This window comes from Lithobates pipiens, unplaced genomic scaffold (genome assembly GCF_037356315.1).
Source record: "Lithobates pipiens isolate NorthernLeopardFrog02 unplaced genomic scaffold, aLitPip1_a1.2 Scaffold_13, whole genome shotgun sequence".
Lineage (NCBI taxonomy): Eukaryota > Metazoa > Chordata > Amphibia > Anura > Ranidae > Lithobates > Lithobates pipiens.
The window spans coordinates 455,189,461-455,213,423 of NW_027507718.1; the positions used below are offsets into that span (position 1 = coordinate 455,189,461).

General features: G+C 43.2%; 1 protein-coding gene across 1 annotated transcript in view; it reads left to right on the top strand.

Annotated features, from left to right (window-relative positions):
* The window catches only part of SLC2A9 (solute carrier family 2 member 9), a 593,533-nt gene that overhangs the window by 141,180 nt on the left and 428,390 nt on the right, over window positions 1–23,963 (top strand). The window contains exon 5 of the mRNA XM_077477785.1: window positions 4,338–4,462. Coding sequence (XP_077333911.1) covers window positions 4,338–4,462 — 125 coding nt within the window. The remainder of the gene's footprint in view (window positions 1–4,337; window positions 4,463–23,963) is intronic.

Genomic DNA, 23,963 nt, shown 5'->3' on the forward strand with positions numbered 1-23,963 from the left:
TATAGCTGCCCTGCCTCTCCAGTACCTTTTCAGTGTGTGTATGTGTATACTGTGTGTGTATACTGTATGTGTATGTATACTGTGTGGCCCCATAATCTATTGCCTGGGGGCCCCATAATCTCCTATTGCCCGGGGGCCCCATAAACTCCTATTGCCCTATTACCCATGAGTTGTCAGTCTGCCCCTGCGTACTACGTGATTTTTCAGCTCTTTAGCGCCACCCTTTGGGCTCCTTCTGCTAATGTCGTGTTAGTAGAAGTTTGGTGAGTATTGATTCACGCTTTTCATTTTTCGCTTTTCAGTTCATTTCTGAACGGCCATTTGTCAAACAGCCATATTGCAAAATCAGAGAAGATAATGTGTTATTTATTATTGGCCTTGGAGTTATTGCTTTGACCCAAGTCCAGTCCAGGAACAGGAGGAGGAGGATTTCTTGGACCAAAAATTGGTTGCTTTATTAATTGTGACCAATTAAGTCATATGAGCTCCAGGAGAATAATCCAGATGATTTTCGGAATTATCTCCAGATGATGGACCCCCACTTTCACCAACTCTTGGCATTGTTGACCCCCTATATTAAGAAGCAGGACACATGCATGAGGCTTTTATTTTATATTTTGGTTGAATAATGATTTGATTTGGTATATTTTCTATATTTTTGCATGCATAGAATGCACTTTTTGGTTAAGTTCTATTGGCAGCTAGCATGTCTATTTTTTTTTTTTATGCACAATAAAAAAATTGTGGAGAATAATACTTGGCTATGTGTTTTACTTCAAATGACAGTTTGGGAGTAGGCAGTTAAAAATACAATATAAAATTAACTAAGGGATACCAACATAGTTGCATCTTTGATCTTAAAAACTATGGGATAATGGTGTTGTGGTAACTTGCACCAAATAAAATATAACAAGCATAATAATATTATTCTTGATATCGCTAGAAAAAAAAAGCCTTTGAAAATGAGTTTGCAATAACTCCATTAGTGTCACCAGCAAAGCAGCTTCATTATTATCCAATTAAAGAAGAAGAGAATTGGGCGCTGCATTTGGAGATTTCATAATTTGCCACATCACGAATGTTAATTCTCCATTACGAACGCTAGTTTACAAGACTGACCATTTCTGGCTCGTCCTTGCTTCCGAGCATGCGTGTTTTTGTACTTTGGACATTTGTCTGACGCACTTGTGTACACACGCTTGGAAAATCCGACAACAGATATTTATCGGTGGAAAATTTTAAAGCCTGCCATCCAACATTTGTCTGTGGAAAATCTGACAACAATTGTCAGATGGAGCATACAAATGGTTGGATTTTCCGCCAACAGCCTGTCTTCACACATTTCCCATCGGAAAATCTGATTGTGTATACGAGACTTTAGTCTGAATTTTTTGCCTGTTCGCAAGTTCTGGTGTGAACCAAACTGGGGGGGTTGTTCGGCTCATCCTTAGTGGCTAGGAAGCACTACATGAAACCAGGACAAGATGATCATCCAGTAATAAGGGTAACAACAGATGTCTTGCTGTCTACTGTTAGTTGGCATTTTTTAAAGTTTACACTGGATGAAAGGGTCCAATCAATATTAAAGATGGCCCTGGGTCCTAGTGATATGAGTGAGCTAGGCCTATGTTTAAATGGCTGAACCAGTGCCATGAAGGAGCTTATTGATGGATCTTGAAGATAAACACAAAAGCAGTGAAATGAGAGTAAACAGTGACACTTGCTACTAGTTATTGGCCAGAAATCTGCCAATAGGACAAACAAGGAAAACAGAGACTTGAATAAACAATGAAAGTGAGGACTACAGTTTTTAGTATAGCCTTATAGAATAATATAGGGTTTCGTTTAATCTAGCCTCCGAGCGATGCATATTAGTATATCAGCATTGAAATCAGTGTGCAAAACTGTTTTGTAAGATTATGTGGGGCAACGTTATCTAGAAAATTTTATTTGTGGTGGTGATGGTGCTGTTTTATGAATTTTGCCAACTTTGACAGCAGCAATAATATTTTTATATTTTCTAGTATTATTTGGAATTTGGTGCTTTGGGTTTCCTTATTACTGGTTTCTTCTTACTGTTCTGAACCAGTAATAGGTCTGAGTTACTTGAATAACAGTTGTACAGTGTTTGCTGCTTAGTAAGGATATTATCTTTGCATTCTCGGTTGTAAGGGAGATCTTGAATACCCCATTATCTTTTGATGAGCTGCTATCCAGGCTAGAAGAAGACCTGATTTTAAGAACTTGTAAATTCCTTCATTACATGATTCATGCTATCATGTCCATATATAAAGATCTACAGTATCTCACAAATGTGAGTTCAACCCACACATTATTGTAAATATTTTATTATATCTTTTCATGTAAAATAGAAAAGAGTGTTTCACCATATTAGATCAGAAAAGTGTAGTTTCCACATCCCTGATATGTATTTAAGAAAAAGAGAAATTCCCCTTCATTGGGACTTTTAAGCCAACATGCACATATGTTATGCAAAAAATTGTATTTATTGAATATACATAAAAATATCCAACCATACAAATGATCAATTATTAAAAAACATCAAAGTTTATACAAAAAATGTACACACATGAAAAAACAACAAAAACAAAAAACAACAAATTACATGAAATAATATGACAACAGAATTATACTCTCCGGTATATAATAATCCCCAGTACCCAACGTGTTTCTGGTTAAGCACCTTCATCAGGGGTATAGGATAGGAGTATGTATGGACATAATTTTTTTTTACATGCAAAATGATTCCTTGAAGAAAAATAGGTGAAGCAACCATGCCAGTGGGGGTGTGGATGTGCGCCAACCAAAAACCGGTCTGGGAACACGATGCTCTCTATGGAGGATGGGAGGTTGGTCAAAGCTTTATATAAGGCTCCAGGTCAGTAAGTGATTCTAAAGCATCCTTTATCCTATGGATATATCTCCCCGTATAGATATGACAAAATCCGAGAGTTGGCGTCTCCCCACTCTGCAGAGGTACCATGTTAAACTTCCAGTGACCAGTATTAGAGAGTGAAAGCGATAACACCAATTTAACCCACATAAGGTGGATAATTTATGAAAGGGTTTGACATCACTTACGCCCCATACACACTATTAGATTTTCTGCAGATTTACCAACACCATGTAGTGCAAGGGCCTGCCTGATTGCATACAAATTTAAACTCTTAAGGTTTGACCTCATATTATATGGTTTTGGTAGATCTGAAGACAAAAATCTGCAGAAAATGTAATAGAGTGTATGGGGTCTAAAGACCCATACACACGGTCAGAAAATTTGAAGTTAAATTTCGTCCGATGAACGATCTGCCAATTTTCTCATAGTTAGTATGCTGCTTTTCACAGCCGATTACGAATTTTCAGCAGACAAAAACTGGATGTGCAGACTTAAAATTTTTGTCTGATGTGACCACAACGTCCAGTTTTCTTTTCATTAGTATGGTTTTCTGCCAAAAAAAAATCTGAAGAGCAAGACTCGGCATGCTCACAAATGAAAGAACACATACAAAACAATTCAACACCTTATGTCACTTCTGACGTTGAATTCTGTTGTCGGAAAATATTCTATTGGTTAGTACCCTCTTCACTTATAATTTGAGACTAGCATCCAACAAAAAACTGACAAAAAAAATGAAAATTCGTCCAATAATCTGACCGCGTGTACAAAGCTTTAGATTGAATTTTCTAAGTATAAGTAAAGCCAGAACTTTTGTTTCTTTGTTTTGGATAGATTCTAGAAGGGTAAGTCCGCTTGGGGGATTTGTCATCATTCCTATTGCGTCATTGTCTTGGGTATAGAAAGTAATGGGAAATCAAACATTTTTTGAGTTGACATAGGAACAGAAGGTGAGAGGAAATCCTCAAATGAGGAAACCTGCTCTGGTGACAAGCCCACCTTACTAACTGTTGTGGCTTTTAGACAGGAAATAGATATCTCTCGAAATTAACAAAAAATAAAACCTTGGCAGGATTATTATCTACCAGTATATTTTATTATTATACAGGATTTATATAGCGCCAACAGTTTACGCAGGGCTTGGTATATATTACTCTATTAAACTTTAACAGATAAACCTGTCCCACCATACTTTCCCAGAACCTATCTACAGCTGCTCTATAAATGAGCAGCATGGAACTGCAAAAGTCACTCCAGATTCGCTCATGTTTTAATAAAACCACAATATACTGTACAGAACTTTTTCAGTGGGCAGAGGTCTGGACTGAACAGAAATAGTGACAATTGTACAATATACTATAAAATTAAAACATAAATGCAAATGTCCAATGTTTGTGAACTCTTTTTTTTTATATTGCAGAAAAAGAACACTACTCCTCAACAATTTGTTTGCCATAGTAGCAGCATTACTGATGTCATTAGCGAACCTAGCAAGCTTTCCTGAAATGGTCATCATTGGTCGCTTTGTTATGGGAGTGGATGGAGGTAGTTTCCTTCCATTTATTCTAGATTTTATGTATTCTGTATAAGCTAATTAAACTACATAATGAATTCTTTAAGAAATCACACACATGTCACAAAAGTTGTATGCGGTGCTCAACATTTCAAGAACCATTGTGTCCTAACAATGAAGTTAATAATACAAAAAGCATGTTCAGTATTTAGCCTGGCTGTGAGTCCAATGCCAGGTTTTGGGGCATATTTATAAAGAGGTGAATGTGACATTCACTGGGCATGTAATACTTACTAAATGTATGTCATAAAGATACTGAAAATGAATGATAATTAAAAAAGCACATTCACAGGGAAGATTCACATTCAGATTCCTCAAAATTGAGCAACAGGAAACAAATAAATCAAGTACGGCGCTGTCACATCCTATCCAGTTCCTCCAGAATACCTCTGCACAATATATATTGCTTGTTACATCCACTCTGGGTGTTGCTGCTCTTATTAAAGTCCACTGGGTGGCAGACAAACCTAAAAAGCACAGAGAAACAGAGCGCACACCAGCCCTAGTGCATTAAAGTTTATTTAACTCAGTAAAAGGTTAAAAAAGCCAGGTTTGGCTTTTTTAACCTTTTACTGAGTTAAATAAACTTTAATGCACTAGGGCTGGTGTGCGCTCTGTTTCTCTGTGCTCAAAATTGAGCAGCATTTACTGGTACTCAACGTGATTCTTCAGCAGGGCATGGACAGTTCATGTCAAGGCATGATTTTTAAATTTTTTAGGGTAACTTCAAGGTTTTTAATAGACAGGATACCTGTCTCTATCCATTGCAATAAAAAATGTTCCCATTATATCGTATGTGCATTTTATCTGTAAAAACCGTCAACATCCAGATATTCAAAAGCTCTGAGATCGTTGCTGAGTGCTGCCAAATTGGATGTGATGTCAGCAGCCTCAACAGACTCAAGAATGACGAAGGAGCTTAGCCAGCAGAGAGAGTAATTAGACCCTCCCAGAGGAGCAGAGGGCGATGAGGTGCAAGGAAGGGAGGGGGCTGTGCTAGAGAATTGACTCTTCCAGGGGTAGTCACATTTTCTAGCAAGTTCAAAGACACATTGTAAGTGAATACATGATTTACACATATAACCACTTAAATAATATTTCAGTGTTTTTACCTGCATTTTTCTAAGTTGATGTTAAGGTCTCTTGAAACATAAGGTTTGTTATGTTAACAGGCTTGGTGAATTGATCCTATTTAGTGTTAAATGATATATGTTGTAGTTTTTGTAAAACAGCCAAATCAATACTTCTACACAGATAATGACAGTACTGTACGGTAAATAATATGCTGAAAGCAGTAAAATGGTGGCTGTCAGCTCATGAGGTATAGGGAGCCTACACTGTTGCCCTTGACATCACATGAATTATGAAAACATAATTCATAATGCTCCAGAAGACATGCTACATAATGCTACAGAGGTCAAAGACATGTTACATGAGACTGCTAGAGATCACTAACATTACAGCATGTTTACAAAATCAATACTATCGCTGCTTTTTGTTGGAATCCAAGGGCCACGTGGCAATAACCATAGGGTTAAGCCTAATACACATTGGCCGAATGTCAGGCAGCATCAACTGGTTCAATAGAAACCAACCAACATTTAGCCCATGTGTACCTAAGTCTTTCCGATACAAGGCGGCCATTCATTCGGTTTCTGTTGAAGCAGCATGACCAAAAAATGTCTGCCGATCAGCTCCTGATTAGTGCTCTCAGCCAATGACTGAGAGCACTAACCCAGAGTGTTCTAGCAGGGCCGTCCCCCTGTCAGAACATAATAGAACCATAAGGGAGATAGTCGGATAGCTAGTTAGTACAGCAGCTCCTCTTGAGCACAGTACAGACAATCAGACTGTTTGATGATTCAGAATTGACAGGGCTGGTTTAGCCCTTCCTTCTCTGGGCTGGCTGCTCAGCTGTTAGCTAATTGCCAGCACCCATCTTTCTCCACAGTTACCAGCTGTTCCTTATCCAGCTCGTCTGATCTGCTTACTTAAAGCTGTCCAGCTCACTTCATATCTGCCTTCGCCTTGGTCACATCACAAGAAACCATCTCCTGTGGTTCTGTTCAAAGACTGGATTGCTGACATCCCTTCTGGCTCCTTATCCTGCTTGCTGTTGCTCTACTTAGATCCCTGACTTCTGGTCTGGCTGATTACCCGATCTGGTTATTGAACTCTAGACTGGCTGACTACTCTATCTGGTTACTGGACTCTGGCTATGCTTTGACTACGCTTTCTTTATTTACCTTTTTATTTTTATTTAATTAACAAGTGTGATTTAATTGTACTTCTGTCTCGGTCTGATTCATGGTTTCTGACAGTAGGCGAAGGCCATGAATTCAGAAGATACAGTCAATCCACTTGTTGGTAATATTTTTTCCAGATTGGATGAGCAAGATCTCCACATGGATCAATTCGCCTTGGCGTTACAAATGCTCCTGAGTTGGACGGCTCACCTGGAATCCCCCACTGTGGCTGCTCTGGTACAACCTGAGTCGCAGGCCATCCCTGCTGTTGCGCCAGTCTCTGTGCAGGCACCCACCTCGAGTACTACCTCTATAAGAGGTATGTCTGGTTCCGCTCCGCTTCCCCAGCGATTTGGGAGCGATTCAGTTCAATACAGGGGGTTTCTCAATCAGGTTGAGTTATACTTCGAGATGCTGCCCCAGGCGTTTCCCATGGACAGAAGCAAAGTAGGTTTCGTGATATCTTTGCTTTCTGAGTGAGCCTTGGCCTGGGCTAACCCTATATGGGAGACGCAAAAACCTGTTGTTATGAGTTACACTGTTTGTGGCCTCCTTTAAAGGGGTATTTGACATTCCCACATGCTCTGCTTCTGCTGCCAAGTGCCTCATGTCCATCAAACAGAGTACGAGAACTGTTACCTACTACGCCATTGAATTCCGTACTCTGGCAGCAGAGGTTGCTTGGAACATCGAGGACCTCGTGGCTGTTTTTTCTCATGGTCTCTCGGATTCCATCAAGGATGAGATAGCAGCCCGAGATATACCCACTGAGCTGGAGAGCTTGATCTCGTTTGCCATCCTCATTGACTCAGAGAAAGACTTTCTCTTAAGAAGCGCTTGCGGAAGCCTCCTGTACGTTTGCCTCTGAGCTTTGTAGTCCCACCCATGCCTCCCTCACCTCCCATGCCTCCTGGTACCGAGTCGGTCAGTGAAGAGGAACCCATGCACCTGGGCTTCACGCTCCTCTCTGATGGGAGGGCCTTTAGGAGGAGGGAGAGATTGTGCCTTTATTGTGGCCAAGACACCATTATGGCAAACAAAAGTTAGCGCAACCTCCATTATACGCATATATTAATTAGATTGACTCAGATAGTGATATTTATATATTGGGTTGCAGCAAACAGATATATTTTATATTTTATATTTTCTTGTAACTAGTGCTCCGGTATTTTTTCTATATTTTTTGTTGCACAACTTTTCCCTGTGGGAAATATTATACGGGCAGCACAGGATGGAGGCTTTCTCCTTTCTAACAAATCGCCAGTTGGATCTGGGTAATTTGTTTGAAAATTTTGTAAATTTAGAACAAGGATTCAAACAACTAAAAAACTCTATGGATAAACAGGTCAGAGTATGGTGGGATATTACCACATTAGAAAGGTATAGGGATGCTGGGATCACACCCAGGAGGTTAAGATGGGATCTGGGACCGAATGTATATACATTCTAATATGATTATTGGGGTTGGAATATTTTAGTTGTTTGTAGTTTGAGCAAGATAGGTTGACAACGTTGCAGGAGTCAGGGGTCTGGTTAACAGACACAAACTGCAGTGGTGCCACCACAGATATATTTTTATATATATTGTTTTTTTTCTTTTTTGATTTTATCACCTGCAGAAGTGGTGGTTTAGCTGGTAGTGATATCAGTGTATTTCTTATGCGTATCACCCACAGTCTAATGGGGCTGCAGAGCGAGCCAATCAGTCCTTGGAACAATTCCTACATTGCTATATTTCTGACCACCATAACAACTGCTCAGACCTATTACCATGGGCAGAGTTTTCTCACAACAGTGCCTTGAATTCTGCCTCCCGATTGTCTCCATTTATGGCGAATTATGGTTTCCAACCTTCCATGTTGCCTGACTCATTTGTTCCGCAGAGTATTTCTGCATTAGAGGAGCATCTCTGTGGTCTTCGTTCCACTTGGGTACAAGTCCAGGAGGCTTTGAGTCATGCTAATGATAGGTACAGACTCCATGCTGACCGCAGATGCCTGCCTGCGCCTTCCTACCAGGTTGGGGACAGGGCCTGGCTGTCATCTCGCACCTCGGTTTATTGGGCCTCTGCATCCTTCGCAGGATTAACCCAGTGGCTTACACGTTGGACCTTCCTCCTAGTATGCACATCTCAAATGTGTTTCATGTCTCCTTATTGAAACCGTTGATCTGCAACCGATTTACCACCTTGGTGCCACGTCCTCACCCTATTCAGGTTGAGAACCATGAGGAGTATGAGGTACAATCCAATGTTGACTCCTGTAGGTTCCGTGGGTGCATACAGTACCTGGTGCATTGGAAGGGGTACGGTCCGGAGGAACGCTCCTGGGTTTCATCCTCGGACGTACATGCCCCTGTCCTCCTCCGCGAGTTCCATAGACCTTTTCCCCTCAAGCCCGGTGGCCTTCCGAGGGAGAGGGGTCATTGAGGAGGGGGTACTGTCAGGGCTGGCTTAGCCCTTCCTTCTCTGGGTTGGCTGCTCAGCTGTCAGCTAATTGCCAGCTGTCTGTGGATGGTACGCTGAAGAAAAAGGATAATTCAATTTTCAGGGACTCACACAAGGCTCTCCAAAATCTGGACATAAACTGAACCCTGCGTTCAGATACGATATTGGTGGGAAGTCCGTGCAGGGTTACAATTTCTTTAATGAAGATCTGCACCATCTCAGAGGCTGATGGAGTATCCTTCATGGGCAAAAAATGCGCCATCTTTGATCAATGACTACAAAGATGGTGGAGTAGCCTTCGGAAAGGGGGACATTCAATGATAAAATCCATTGAAATCATTTGTCAGGGTCTATCCGGGACTGGCAAGGGTCTCAATAGACCCCAGGATTTTGTCCTGCTAGTCTTATTTCTGGCACAAGTGGCGCAGGCTTCAATGTACCTCTTGCAGTCTTCTTTTAGACAGGGCCACCAAAAGGTACGCTGTAAAAGTTCAGCTATCTTTTGGACTCCAAAGTGTCCTGAAAGGGCATGATCATGGCAGAGGCCCAAGGCCGAGACTCGTAAGCCTTCGAGTCCAGGTACAAAGATCTTGTTATTGTTGGCTGAACTTAAATAGGCTAGTTTGGCGCCAGCGCGGGTGACTTCTGTTTGCTCCTGTTTGTGCTTGCGCACATCCATGCGCCACAGCCCGGTTTCTATGCGCAACAGGAATGCGCATTTTTCTGCGCCTCAGAGGTCTTCTGGGAGGATGTGACTGTCTGCTGGTGGGAGCATCCTGACACTACCCATGGCTACACAAAATGTCCTTGATGATCAGATGACCTTACTGGTATGAAAAAGAACAACATGTTGGCTGAACAGAAAAAAATTGTTTTTTCATAATCGTACATTACAGGACACAGTATTTAGGAACATTGAATTATGCAGCTGCCTTTCAGGGGACTGGGTACTGGCAAACAAAGCTGTAAGGACAGCCCAGTAGGACTCCTCCTATTCCCAGAATGCCTTAGTTGTTTTTAGTGTCCATAGGAGAACAAATGTCTTCTCTCTGCTCTAAGAAAAGCAAATATTCTTATTTTTTAAAACACTTCCACATGCTAAAGAGAGATTATGTTGTTTTGAGGCCTAATGTCTCCTGTCTTCCCAAGGTGTTTTTTTCCATCCACCCTAACCAGGACATTGTTCTTGCATACCTATGCCTTGCTCCACATCATTCGAAAGGAGATTTCCCTCCACTGTCTGGATGTGGTACACACAGTTCAAGTGTATCTCTCAGCTACAGCTTAGTTTTAGACAGTCTGACAATTTCTTTGCCATTCCCAGTCCAACAGAGGACTCATTCTGCTTCTCATTCCACTATCTCCAGGTTGATTTGTCAGTCTACAGGCGTCAACGTGGTCCCACCTTTCCATGTCAAATCACACTCCAGTAGAACAGCTAGTGCTTCACTGGCTTTTAGCAATGAGGATCTGTTCTCAGATTTTCAAAGCTGCCACCTGGTCTGTTCTGTTTGTTAAAATTTACCAGGTGGGTGTTTAGACCTCATCTGATACCAGCTTTGGTTGTAAGGTTCGTAAAGCAGCTCTGTAAGCTCTATTGAACCCCTTCTGTTGACCTGTTGGTTTATGTGGGCTTCTTAGCTTTGTTGCCCACCCCCCTAGTTGATCTGCTTTTGGGTGCCCTAAAGTACCTAGATACTCATCTTGTGTATTGTAATTTATGGTTAGGAAAATAGGATATTGTAATGAAACTTATGAATAATGATGATGTGGCGCTGTCAACAATACCATGTGATACTAAACAATATATAACATAAATACATACATAGGTAAATACATGAACAAATATGTTGATAGTACTTCTAAATGTCCATAAATCTCAAGTGCCAATAAAGTGACTGACAAGGTAAATACAAATGTGTAAAAAAGTCCCAGTGGTAACAAAATTAATCCATGTGCAACTAAAAGTGCTCTACTTCTTGTACATTCCAATAACAGTGGTTGGCGTCTCTTCTTATAGTGTATGTGACACCTCGGTGCTCACAGGCCTCTCACCTTACTGCAGTAAAGTAACAGCAATAGGTATAGATATCTCTGATAGGGAATCCTCTTATCTTAAGGAAATTCTGTGTGATGAACGCTGCTGACGATACACTGTTGATGATACATGACGGGATTGGGCGACAGATAGACCGGAAGTGACGTAGGTATCCAAGCTCACTGCTTGTGGATTACATGCCTTACTTAACTGTTTTAAATGTGAGTAAAAATATGTTTTTAATAAACACCCTTTAAGAAACTATATCACAATATTGGAGCCTCTTTTGTTTATATACCACCACCACGAAGGAGACTAGGTAGAAAACCCAGAATCACATCCAAGGAGGTATTGCTGTGTATACAGCTCCTAGGGCAGCATTCATCATAGATAGATCCCTTAAGATAAGAGAAGGCAATTTAATCAAGAGATGTAATTTAATCTTAGTATAAATACAGATGTTCTGTGAAGCCCTCAGAGGTTTGTTGGAGAACCTTAGTAAACAAACAAGATCAGGAAGGCCAAGGGACACATTTGACAGGTCAGGGATAGAGTAGTGGCGTTTAAAGCAGGGTTAGGTTATAAAAAAAAATCCCAAGATTTGAACATCTCACAGAGCACTGTTCAATCCATCATCCAAAAATGGAAAGATTATGGCACAACTGCAAATCTACCAAGATATGGCTGTCCACCTAACCTGACAGGCTGGGCAAGTAGAGCATTAATCATTGGAGCAGCCAAGTGGCCCATGGTAACTCTGGAGGAGCTGCAGAGATCCACAGCTCAGGTGGGAGAATCTGTCCACAGGACAACTATTAGTTGTGCACCCCACAAATCTGGCCTTTATGGGAGAGTGGCAAGAAGAAAGCCATTGTTGAAAGAAAGCCATAAGAAGTCTGGTTTGCAATTTGTGAGAAGCCATGTGGGGGACACAGCAAACGTGGAAGAAGGTCCCCTGGTCAGATGAGACTAAAATTTTACCTTTTGGCCTAAAAGAAAGACGATATATGTGGCAAAAAACTAACACTGCACATCACCTTTAACACACCATCAGGGAAGCTGGTCAAAGTTGATGGGAAGATGGATGGAGCCAAATACAGGGAAATCTTAGAAGAAAACCTGTTAGTCTGCAGAAGACTTGAGACTGGGGCAGAGGTTCCCCTTCCAGCAGGGCAATGGCCCTAAACGCACAGCCAGAGCTACAATGGAATGCTTTTGTCACGTATCAGATAAGACCAGAACTGTGTGGACTGCAACAGAGGAAACCCAAACGTGTATAAGTGAAATATGATTTATTAAAGAAAGTGAATAATATAAATACAACCACACAGTGCAATAAACCAACCAACAAAGACCCCCAAACAACAACAGACAGATATGTACAATAAATGGGAAATGCAAGGACCATAAACGGTAGGCAGGCCAGGGTCATACACAGAGGATCAGCAAATAAACAAGGGCAGTCCAGAATCAGAGTCACAAGCCAGGCCAAGGTCATACACGGGGAGATCAGCAAGTGGGGTAAGGAACACAGGACAGGGAGAGGATGGACGGATCAGACTGCAGGACAGGGATAATGGTAACAGGTGGGACAGGGTAGGGACCAGGACAGGGAAACAGGATCAGAACCACGGGTCACAGGTTCAGGGCACAGGAATAGGTTCAGAATCAGGATCACCAGCAGCAGGTCAGGGCACAAGGAACAATACCAAGGCGAGGTGTGTGTGCACCTGCCGGGTATTTATAATGGCTGCGGTCAGTCATGTGACGCCTGACTGTAGAAGGCAATACCTGCTCCACACTGCCAGGATCCCTCCGCTGGTGGACACCAGTACTGCGGACCAAAGATTACATAATTCCAGCAGGAGACACCTGCTGGTGGATCGCAGTACTGCATGCCAAATGATTGATATTACCAGTGGAGGGAACCTTTCCTGACAGTACCCCCCCTCAAAGGAGCGACCTCCGGACGCTCCAACTAGCAGTTGCTGGGGAAAGTCCATTGCGTCAAGCTGGGCTATGAGCAAAGTCACATCAGGTTGGGTAACGGGCACTTCAAGCAGGGCAGCAGACAGAAGCACATCGGACCGGGAAGCTGGCACAACGGGCTGGAAGGCAGGCAGCGGCACGTCAGGCTGGAAGGCGGGCACTGGGACGTCAGGCACATCAGGCTGGACAGCAGGCACATCAGACTGGAAGGCATCGGACTGCAAGGCCGGGACATCAGACTGGAAGGCGTCAGACTGCAAGGCCGGGACATCAGACTGGAAGGCGTCAGACTGCAAGGCCGGGACATCAGACTGGAAGGTGTCAGACTGCAAGGCCGGGACATCAGACTGGAAGGCGTCAGACTGCAAGGCCGGGACATCAGACTGGAAGGCGTCAGACTGCAAGGCCGGGACATCAGACTGGAAGGCGTCAGACTGCAAGGCCGGGACATCAGACTGGAAGGCGTCAGACTGCAAGGCCGGGACATCAGACTGGAAGGCGTCAGACTGCAAGGCCGGGACATCAGACTGGAAGGCGTCAGACTGCAAGGCCGGGACATCAGACTGGAAGGCGTCAGACTGCAAGGCCGGGACATCAGACTGGAAGGCGTCAGACTGCAAGGCCGGGACATCAGACTGGAAGGCGTCAGACTGCAAGGCCGGGACATCAGACTGGAAGGCGTCAGACTGCAAGGCCGGGACATCAGACTGGAAGGCGTCAGACTGCAAGGCCGGGACATCAGACTGGAAGGCGTCAGACTGCAAGGCCGGGACATCAGACTGGAAGGCGTCAGACTGCAAGGAGTCTGGCTGGAAGGCCAGGACATCAGGCTGCAAGGCGTCTGGCTGGAAGGCCGGGACATCAGGCTGCAAGGCGTCTGGCTGGAAGGCCGGGACATCAGGCTGCAAGGCGTCTGGCTGGAAGGCCGGGACATCAGGCTGCAAGGCATCTGGCTGGAAGGCCGGGACATCAGGCTGCAAGGCGTCTGGCTGGAAGGCCGGGACATCAGGCTGCAAGGCGTCTGGCTGGAAGGCCGGGACATCAGGCTGCAAGGCGTCTGGCTGGATAGCAGGCAGATGATTGGCAGAATTAGGTGGGTGATCAGGTTCAGCTGGCATGCAGGCAGACTGGAGCAGGTTGGTTGATGTGGAGGCAGGTTGCGTTACTGGCAGGATCAAATGGGTAGGAAAGAACTTCCATCTCTTTTTAGATTTAGCTACTGAAGGCCTGTAGGTAGCTGCAGATCTATAGGTAGGGGATGAAGCAGACTGGAGAGAAGGGTTGGAATATGGCAGGGAAGAGGTAACAGTGGCTGGGGGAAGATCTTGAGGGATAGTGGGCCACGGGAAAGAGGCAGTTGGATTAAAGGCAGGATATGTGCAGCAGGAAGAAACAGGGTATTGATATTTGGTGGGGAGTAGAGTATATTGGGCTGAAACTGAGGTTGCCATAGGTGATGGAGGAAGAGACTCTTGGGCAGGCAGGTGTTTGGTAGCAGAGATGGTTTGTTGTGGGCTGGCTGTGGCTGATTGCAAAATACCAGACCATGCTAAAAGTAATGGTTGTACAATCTGCGGGTTACATACTGCCTGTCTAACAAGGGATTGTACGGAATCAACACATTCTATTATCATCTGTTGGGAACAGGCTGTGTAATGCTCAAAAAAGTAAGGGGAATCATCTTCCAGAAGCCATACCAGTGATGTGACTTGATTAATACTGAAAGGGGGAGAAAAATCATCCTGGCCCCCTGGGATGCAGGGCAGGGCCAGCTCTGTGCAGATTTGAATTAACGGCTGAACATCCCCAAACAACATACAGCCCTGATCAACCCAGGAGTGAGCTAAACGAATGGTTTCCAACAGCTGATCACTGGTCCACCCTTTCAGTGTCTGGCGGAGATAGTCACCACTCTCAGACGCCAACAAAGCATAATAACGAATCACTTCTAAATTCATTTCAGTAAGCAACCTGAACCAAGATGGTTCCTCTCTGTAGCCACTTCTGGTCAGGGATGGCCTTGGTATTCTGTCACGTATCAGATAAGACCAGAACTGTGTGGACTGCAACAGAGGAAACCCAAACGTGTATAAGTGAAATATGATTTATTAAAGAAAGTGAATAATATAAATACAACCACACAGTGCAATAAACCAACCAACAAAGACCCCCAAACAACAACAGACAGATATGTACAATAAATGGGAAATGCAAGGACCATAAACGGTAGGCAGGCCAGGGTCATACACAGAGGATCAGCAAATAAACAAGGGCAGTCCAGAATCAGAGTCACAAGCCAGGCCAAGGTCATACACGGGGAGATCAGCAAGTGGGGTAAGGAACACAGGACAGGGAGAGGATGGACGGATCAGACTGCAGGACAGGGATAATGGTAACAGGTGGGACAGGGTAGGGACCAGGACAGGGAAACAGGATCAGAACCACGGGTCACAGGTTCAGGGCACAGGAATAGGTTCAGAATCAGGATCACCAGCAGCAGGTCAGGGCACAAGGAACAATACCAAGGCGAGGTGTGTGTGCACCTGCCGGGTATTTATAATGGCTGCGGTCAGTCATGTGACGCCTGACTGTAGAAGGCAATACCTGCTCCACACTGCCAGGATCCCTCCGCTGGTGGACACCAGTACTGCGGACCAAAGATTACATAATTCCAGCAGGAGACACCTGCTGGTGGATCGCAGTACTGCATGCCAAATGATTGATATTACCAGCGGAGGGAACCTTTCCTGACAGCTTTTTATCAAAGCATATTCATGTGTTAGAATGACCCAGTCAAAGTCCAGACCTAAATCCAATTGAGAATCTGTGGCAAGACTTGAAAAATGCTGTTCACAGACACTCTCCATTTATTCTGACAGAGCTTGAGCTATTTTGCAAAAAAGAATGGGCAAAAATGTCACTCTCTAGATGTGCAAAGCTGGTAGAGACATCCCAAAAAAGACTTGATGGCTGTAATTGCAGCGAAAGGTGGTTCTACAAAGTATTGACTCAGGGGGGCTGAATACAAATGCACGCCAAACTTTTCACATATTTATTTGTAAACAATTTTGAAAATAATTTATAATTTTCCTTCCACTTCACAATTATGCGTCACTTTTGTTTTGGTCTGTCACATAAAAACCTAATAAAATACATTTACATTTTTGATTGTAACATGACAAAATGTGGAAAATTTCAAGGGGTGTGAATACTTTTTCAAGGCACTGTACATGCTAGCCCTTCCCCACTCCATCCAGAACTGTCCTCACATTGAAATCAATGATTGGTTCTACAAAAGCAAGCAATAAAACATGTTTTTGTCATAGAAAAGAATGGTTCTACCATCCTAGTACTGAACAATACTAGATTTGGGTCACAAAAACATTGTCATTCTTTTAAGCTTTACCTTATATATAGAAACCGATTTTAAATCTACTTTTAAACTTCAGAGGCTTTCATGGAGTGACTACATGGGGCAATAAACAGTGCATTTACATATTGTAATGCAATGCTGTGTCGCTTCAATACTGGGAGATTGCTGTGATTGTCTCTATTCTTCTGAACCTGTTCAAAACAGTCAAATTATCCCAGTCAGGGTGCATTATTCTTTCTCAAAACATGCCATAGTTTAGTTGAAATTATAGTAGCTGCTTCTTTTTAGATTTTCACTCAATTTTATTATTCTTAATCTGTTCATGTGGGAAGCATTGCTTCATTATGCTGCCAAGTTTCCAATATGATGTTCCTGCAGATCCTTAAATAATGTCTAATATTACTTTAATAACATTAAAAAAACTTTCTAGTACAGTTTGTGTCTGTTTGTTAGTTTGGTTCGCACATATCCATTTTAATACTTTTACATTAGGACAAAAAACTGCCTTATGATTATTTAGTCTACATAAAAAAAATATTTAATATCCTGCCCAACCTAAATATCCTGAATTGTAAATACATGAATGGAAAGATCTGGAATAAGAGTAGTAAAGGGGTATATTTAAATGACAACGTTTAATTGATAACTACCTCACAGGGGTAGCTGGCACAGTTAAATAATAAAATATATACCTTCATGTCTGCTCCCAAGTTCTTCAATGTGCAACCATGTGTGGTACTGTTATGCCGTGTACACACGATCGGACTTTCATACTACAAAACTGTGGATTTTTGTTCAAAGGTTGTTGGTTCCAACTTGTCTTGCATACACACGGTCACACAAATGTTGGCCAACAATTACGAATGTGGGAACGTGGTGATGTACAAGACGTACGACGAGCCGATAAAAAGGAAGTTCAATAGTCATGTGATATCTCCATTACGAGTGCTTCCGGCTCATACTTGATTCCGAGCATGTGTGAACGTTTGTGCGATGGACTTGTGTACACACGATCGGAAAGTCCGACAACAAAGTTTTGTTGGCGGAAAATTTGAGAAACTGCTAGCCAACATTTGTTGGCGGAAAGTCTGACAACAAATGTTCGATGGAGCATACACACAGTCGGACTCTCAGCCAACAAGTTCACATCCAACATTTCCCGTCTGAAAATTGGACCGTGTGTACACTGCATGAAATTTTTTTCAGGATTTTTTCTGGTAACTCATAACTTTGCAGAAACACCTTTTACGAGTGAGATGTGTTCAAATTCAAGTCCTTCCATTCAAGCATAAAAATATGAAATGTGTTTAATAAATAAGCAAATTATTACAGGATAAATATTATAATGCAGCATATAAAATAATGTAAAAATGTTGAAATAAAGTTTCTTTGTTAAAATTCTGTATACATAGGTGTGTTTGTACACTTCATTAAGGGCCCTTCCACACTAATCAGTTTTTGTTCCATTTTTGCCTTGCAAAAAGTGGAAGAAAAATACATGACCATTAAATCATATGGAACTCTTCACACCAGTCAGTTGCAGGTACGTTGTATTTTTAAAAGTCCTCCATGGAGCATCTTTGGTGCCTGTTTGGTGCGGTAAAAAACTTGTATCAAAAATGCACATCCTATCAATAGTCATCTATTATTAACTACATGATTTGGAGTAATGCACCTAGGCAGTTATTACATTTATTTAATTAATTGGGAGGGGGCAGAGGGCAGAACAGAAATTTCAGGGGGGATCGGGGGGACACGTACAGTTCACAGCTAGATCCCAGTTGGGGTGGCTTGCGTGTCTCCCTTGTTCCCTCTGGAACAAAATCAGATTTTGATACTCTGCCGACCCCTGCTCAATCTTATTATTCTATAGCAAATAAAGAATTTATTGTCACTAATTTGCTCTGATCAATGGTTTATCACAACCCTTCAGGGCATTAATTAGCATTGTTATGTTATAAATATGTTGTTACATTAACATCGCTGTTATCTTCCTAAATTTTGTTTTTGATAAACCCTACTGAAGGGCTATGTTGGCTCCCGGTTTGGGATATTTATTTCTCCATTGTTTTGTTATATTGATGAAAAATTTTCAATAAAAATATTGAACAAGAAAAAAAAAAAATGCACATCCTGATTGAAATGAATGGTGACCCTGCCCATTGTCACTATATAAGTCGCCGTGCAACACATCCCTGTCATTACGTCCAGAGACAGCGTCTAGTCAACATCTCAAGGAAGAAGAAGAGAAGAACAGAAGAAGAGAAGGCGGCGAAGACACAGCGACAGAAGACCGGGCCACCGCCAGTAAAAGAGTTGGAAGAAGGAGCGGAGGCCCAGCAAGAAAAACCGAAGAGGGGGACAAGACCCCCGAAGAGGGGGACACGACCTCCGAAGTCGGAAGAAGACCCCTGAGCGGCGACGATGAAGAAAGCTGGGCTCTTCCGCTAGTAAAAGAGCTAGCAGAAGATAGCGGAGGAGTCCGTTGAGAAGACCCCCCAAGATGGAAGAAGACCCCCGGAGCTGTGCAATAAATTATTTTAAACCCTTGTGTTGTGTTTTTTTTAAAAAACATTTTCACCAGATGAATGGGTAGGGGTACATTGTACCCCATACTCATTCACATAGGTTGGGGGGCCAGTATCTGGGGGCCCCCTTATTAAAGGGGGCTCCCGGATTCCGATAAGCTCTCCGCCCGCAGACCCCGACAACCAACGGCCAGGGTTGTCGGGAAGAGGCCCTTGTCCTCATCAACATGGGGACAAGGTGTTTTGGGGTGGGGGCGAACGGCCCCCCTTTCCCCAAAGAACCCCCCTATGTTGAGGGCACACGGCCTGGTACGGCTCAGGAGGGGGGGAGCTCGCTCGTCCCCACCCCCTTTCCCGACCGGCCGGGTAGTGTGCTCGGATAAGGGTCTGATATGGACCTAGGGGGGACCCACGCAATGTTTTTTCAGCGTAGGGCTTCCCCTTTAAGTCCATACCAGGTGACGGGGCTAGAGACGTGTCAATCTCGCCGCCAAAGGTGGCGACATTGAATTCCTGCGCTAGTCCCGGCTACCTGGAGCCGCGTTCAAAATGAACGAACTTTCCTCCGTGTGCGGGAAAGTCCGTTCATTTCAAAAGTCTGGCGGACTAGCACACAGACGGCCGGATTGTAGTCCGGCGGACAATTTTTGAGTCAAAACTACTTTCTAAGTCCGCCAGACTTTTGGGCAAAAAAAGTCAGCCGGAGCCCACACACGGGCGGATTCCAAGTCCGCTGGATAGTTTGATCGTGTGTATGCGGCATTAGAGTGCGCAAAAGACTTGAGACTGGGGCGAATGCCCTAATCAAGAAATATTTTAGTAGAAAGTTTCCATTCTTAAAAGGGGTTGTAAACTCTCATGGGTTTTCACCGTAATGCATTCTATGCATTAAGATGAAAAACCTTTTGTGCTGCAGCGCCCCAGACACTTCCTTTTTCTTACCTGAGCCCAGTTGTTCCAGCAACAGGGACGAGCACAGCAGCTCCAGCTGCTGTCTCGGGTCCTCATTGGATAGATTGGTGACATGGGAGCCTGGGGCGGTGTTGAATCTTGCTGTCTGTTTCAATAGACGCAACAGCAGGACTCGGGAGCGCGCCCGCACGAGTGCCCCTTGTACAGAGGAGGTAAGTATAACATGTTTTTTATAAAAAAAAAACAAAAAAAAAACGAAGCTTTACAATCACTTTAACTAATATAATTTATGAACTCTAGAGGAAATGACCCCTTCACTCTGGCTTCCAACTCAGAATTTGTAAGAGGAGGGGTTGAGCAATATCTGTCTAAAAAATACCATATGTAAAACCTTAGTTATAGCTCTCAAAACAATAAAAATATACATTTTCCAATGTTTGTATACATTTTTCAAACTGACCCAAGTAAAAAATAAAATAATTGAATACATCCTAAGGTCCATCCATTCAAGCATACAGTAAAACCTTGGTTTTGAGAGTGTTTTGCAAGACAAGCTAAAATTTTTAATAACTTTTGGCTTGATATACAAGCAGCATCACATCACAGCTGAGTATAAAAGAGAGCAGAGGCGCCTCTAAGTGTAGTAATATAGTTACATTAAATAAAGGTACAACATTTAGCAACATATTGCTACACTTAGAGGCACCTCTCTTCTCTTTTATACTCTGTAGCTCCTGCTGGATTTTGCTTCTAATCCCCTTGTGAAGGCTGCCATCTGTAGATGGACATTTTATGGCTACACAACCTATCACATCTTTTTATATGGACCATAAACTGAAGGACCTATAAATAAATGGTTGTGGAACAAATCATTTGAGTTTCCATCATTTTTTATGGGGAAATTGGCTTTGATATACAAGTTCTTTGGATTACAAGCATGCTTCTGGAACGAATTATGCTCGCAATCCAAGGTTTTACTGTATAATTATTATTTGTTTTGTTAATAAGCAAATATTATTAATATATTCAAAGAAGGCTTCTAACAGGTGCCACATGCACACATAGCTTTAGTGTTCAAACATCACTACTAAAACCGGTTCACCAGTGAGGGGGCATTCTTTTTCTTGTCCTTAATGGGGGGGGGGGGGTAGGTGACACATGTTGGCACCCTCTCCTGGCCAGTAAGGGTGCAAAAGATTCTTGTGATATGTGGATAACAATCTGCATGCCTGGAAAGCAAGACTAGTACTGTCTGGGAGGTGTAAAAACACAGTTTCAGCTCTGTAGAGAAAATGTAAAATGTAAATGCGACTGACTGGGACAATTGCCAAGTGTAGATTTGTACTGTTCTAAAAATTCCAGCAGGACAGTACAGAAATTACAAATAGGTTGAATGTGACTGGGAAACATTCAAGTCATCCTAAACCCAATACACATTCCCTGCATTAAAGTAAAAAAAAGTCCCTAAACACTTACCTGACTCCTCTCATTGCTTCGGCACTGTTCCAGCTATAGCACCATTCCTCTTACTTCCTTATCTCACAGGAGACGTGGAGAGCAGTGGCAGCCATAGGTTCCCATGCAGGGCCGATACTAGGGTCACAGACCCCTGGGTTCAGAAATATTCCGGCACCCCCACATGGGCGTGGTCATCTTACCAACTCCGTCCCTTTACAAATGTTTCTATGGCACCGACTCAAACACAGAGATGCTCCCCTTAGCCCTTGTACACACGGTCGGACATTCCGATGGAAAATGTCCGATCGGACCGTGTTGTTGGGTAATCCGACAGTGTGTGGGCTCCATCGGACTGTTTCCGTCGGAATATCCGACGGACCAAGTTTGAGAGCTTGGCTATAAAACTTTCCAACAACATGATCTGATGCGCGTCAGTTCCGATCGTGTGTAGCCTAGTCCGACGGACAAGGTGCCATGCATGCTCACAATAAATTCTGAGACGGAAAGGTAAAACTACCGTTCGTAATCGATATAGCACATTTGTCACGCTGCAATGTTAAAAATTCTTTAATGTAGCACATTCTCTTTTTCTTCATAATGCTACAAGAATTAAGTTGTTTTGCTGCTCATATTTACACACACTTCTCCCAAACTTATTTCTTTATTCTTTTTCCTCATTTCATGAATACAATATTTTAATATGTCACATCTCCCCAATCGTTTTTTTTTGTTTTAAATTTTGTGGTTGGTTTTTTTTAATCAAGATCTCCTTTTTTGACAGTTTGCTCATCTTTGCAATTTTTTTGGTGTGTTTTGTGTGTCAACTTACCACAACACCATTATTATCTTTTTATTTTATTGTTTTCTTTTTTAAGCTTGTTTGGTGTTGGTGCCCCTTGTTATTAATTTGACTTTGTATTTTTGAAATGTACCTGCCTACTCACAAATAAACTGTCCTTTTTGAAGTAAAACACATAGGCAAGTATTTCTTCAACCAAAAAAAAACCCTTTATTTAGGTGTCAGTAGCAAATAAAGAGGGAGGCAGCGCTGGAGAAACTGGGAAGATTAGCAAAGCCTTTGGTCCCAGGGCACACATCAACTATTTAAACGCAAACATTGGTGGGCAGAGGAGTACATATTTGAGGGAGAGCAGTTTGGTCCTGAAGTCCAAGAAACCCGGAACAGCAGCAGATGACATCTATGTTCCCAGGCTGTGGTCCTACATCTTCTGTTAGACCAGACTGAACCCAGGTTATCACAATCTGGTCTTCCTTCCACGCTTCCTTCCAGGCTGTGGCTGTGGTGCTGGAGGTGTGGCAGAAGGAGGAGGAGCATGGTCCAAATCACACAAGTGTGTTGCTTGTGTGATTTGGCCCAACAACCCCTTGTTGAGGGTGTGTATGATGAGCTCCTCACACAAGAGGTGTTGCCCCTCCTCCATTTGCTGGAGTTTGCAAGCAGCCAAGGTGGCAAAGGCCTCTTGATATGTGGAGGTGGCTTTGAGGGGCACTGAAGCCTCCCCGATGAGCTTCAGAGCTGACTTCTCCACATTGCCCCCCTTTCTGGCCCTTTTTTGTGGAAGGCAGAGGGGAGGGACTTGGGATTTAGTCAGGCTCCTACGCCTGCCCACCGCTTGGCTGCAGCTTACCCCTGCCTCCTCCTGGCTGCCACTTTCCACAGCCACCCTCCTCCTTTCTAAAATCACTTTCTAAAATCAGCAATTAGTGAGCAAAAACCAAGTTAACATCATTCATTTTTACTCCCAAAATATGTAGAACAATACTATACCTGGCTCAAGCTGGGCTCCTCCAGTTCTTCCTGAGTGGAAGGCCCAGGTTGGGCATCGGAAGACTCAATAGGGGTGGAATGTAGCAAAGTAGGACGCGTGGAAGGAAGGGTAGAGAGGAATTCCCTGACATCAGCCTGGTCTGACAGAAAATGCATCCTCTCATAGTACCACAGCCTGGGGACATAAACGTCATCTGCTGCAGCTCCAGTTTGCATGGACTTCAGCACCTTCCTGCGCTCCCTCAAATATGTACTCCTCAGGCCACCAATTTTCGTTCTTAAATAGTTGATGTCTGCCCTGGGGACCACCGGCTTCACAAATTCCAGCAGTTTCTCCATCGCTACCTGCCTCTTTAATTTGTTACTGTAGTGTGGATGCGTAGATTGCCACAGACAGGGCAGCTCCCTGTACTTATCGATGAACAGAGGGAGGCAACTATGGTCGTTAAACCCATCCATATTCTCTGCAAGACACAACCCTAATGTCAGGCTAAACTCGACTAAATCTTGTCCCAATGCAGGCCTCAATCTAGAAGCAGTATAGGCTAGTGATGTACAAAGTTAAAAATTGTACCTTCGTTTGCATGATCGGCGCGTGAGCTTCTCCCTCTGTTCACAGATCGTACGTACGACACATGCGCATTGCGTTTTATATACAGTGCGCATGAGTGAAACTCCTCCCGCCCCTGACGTT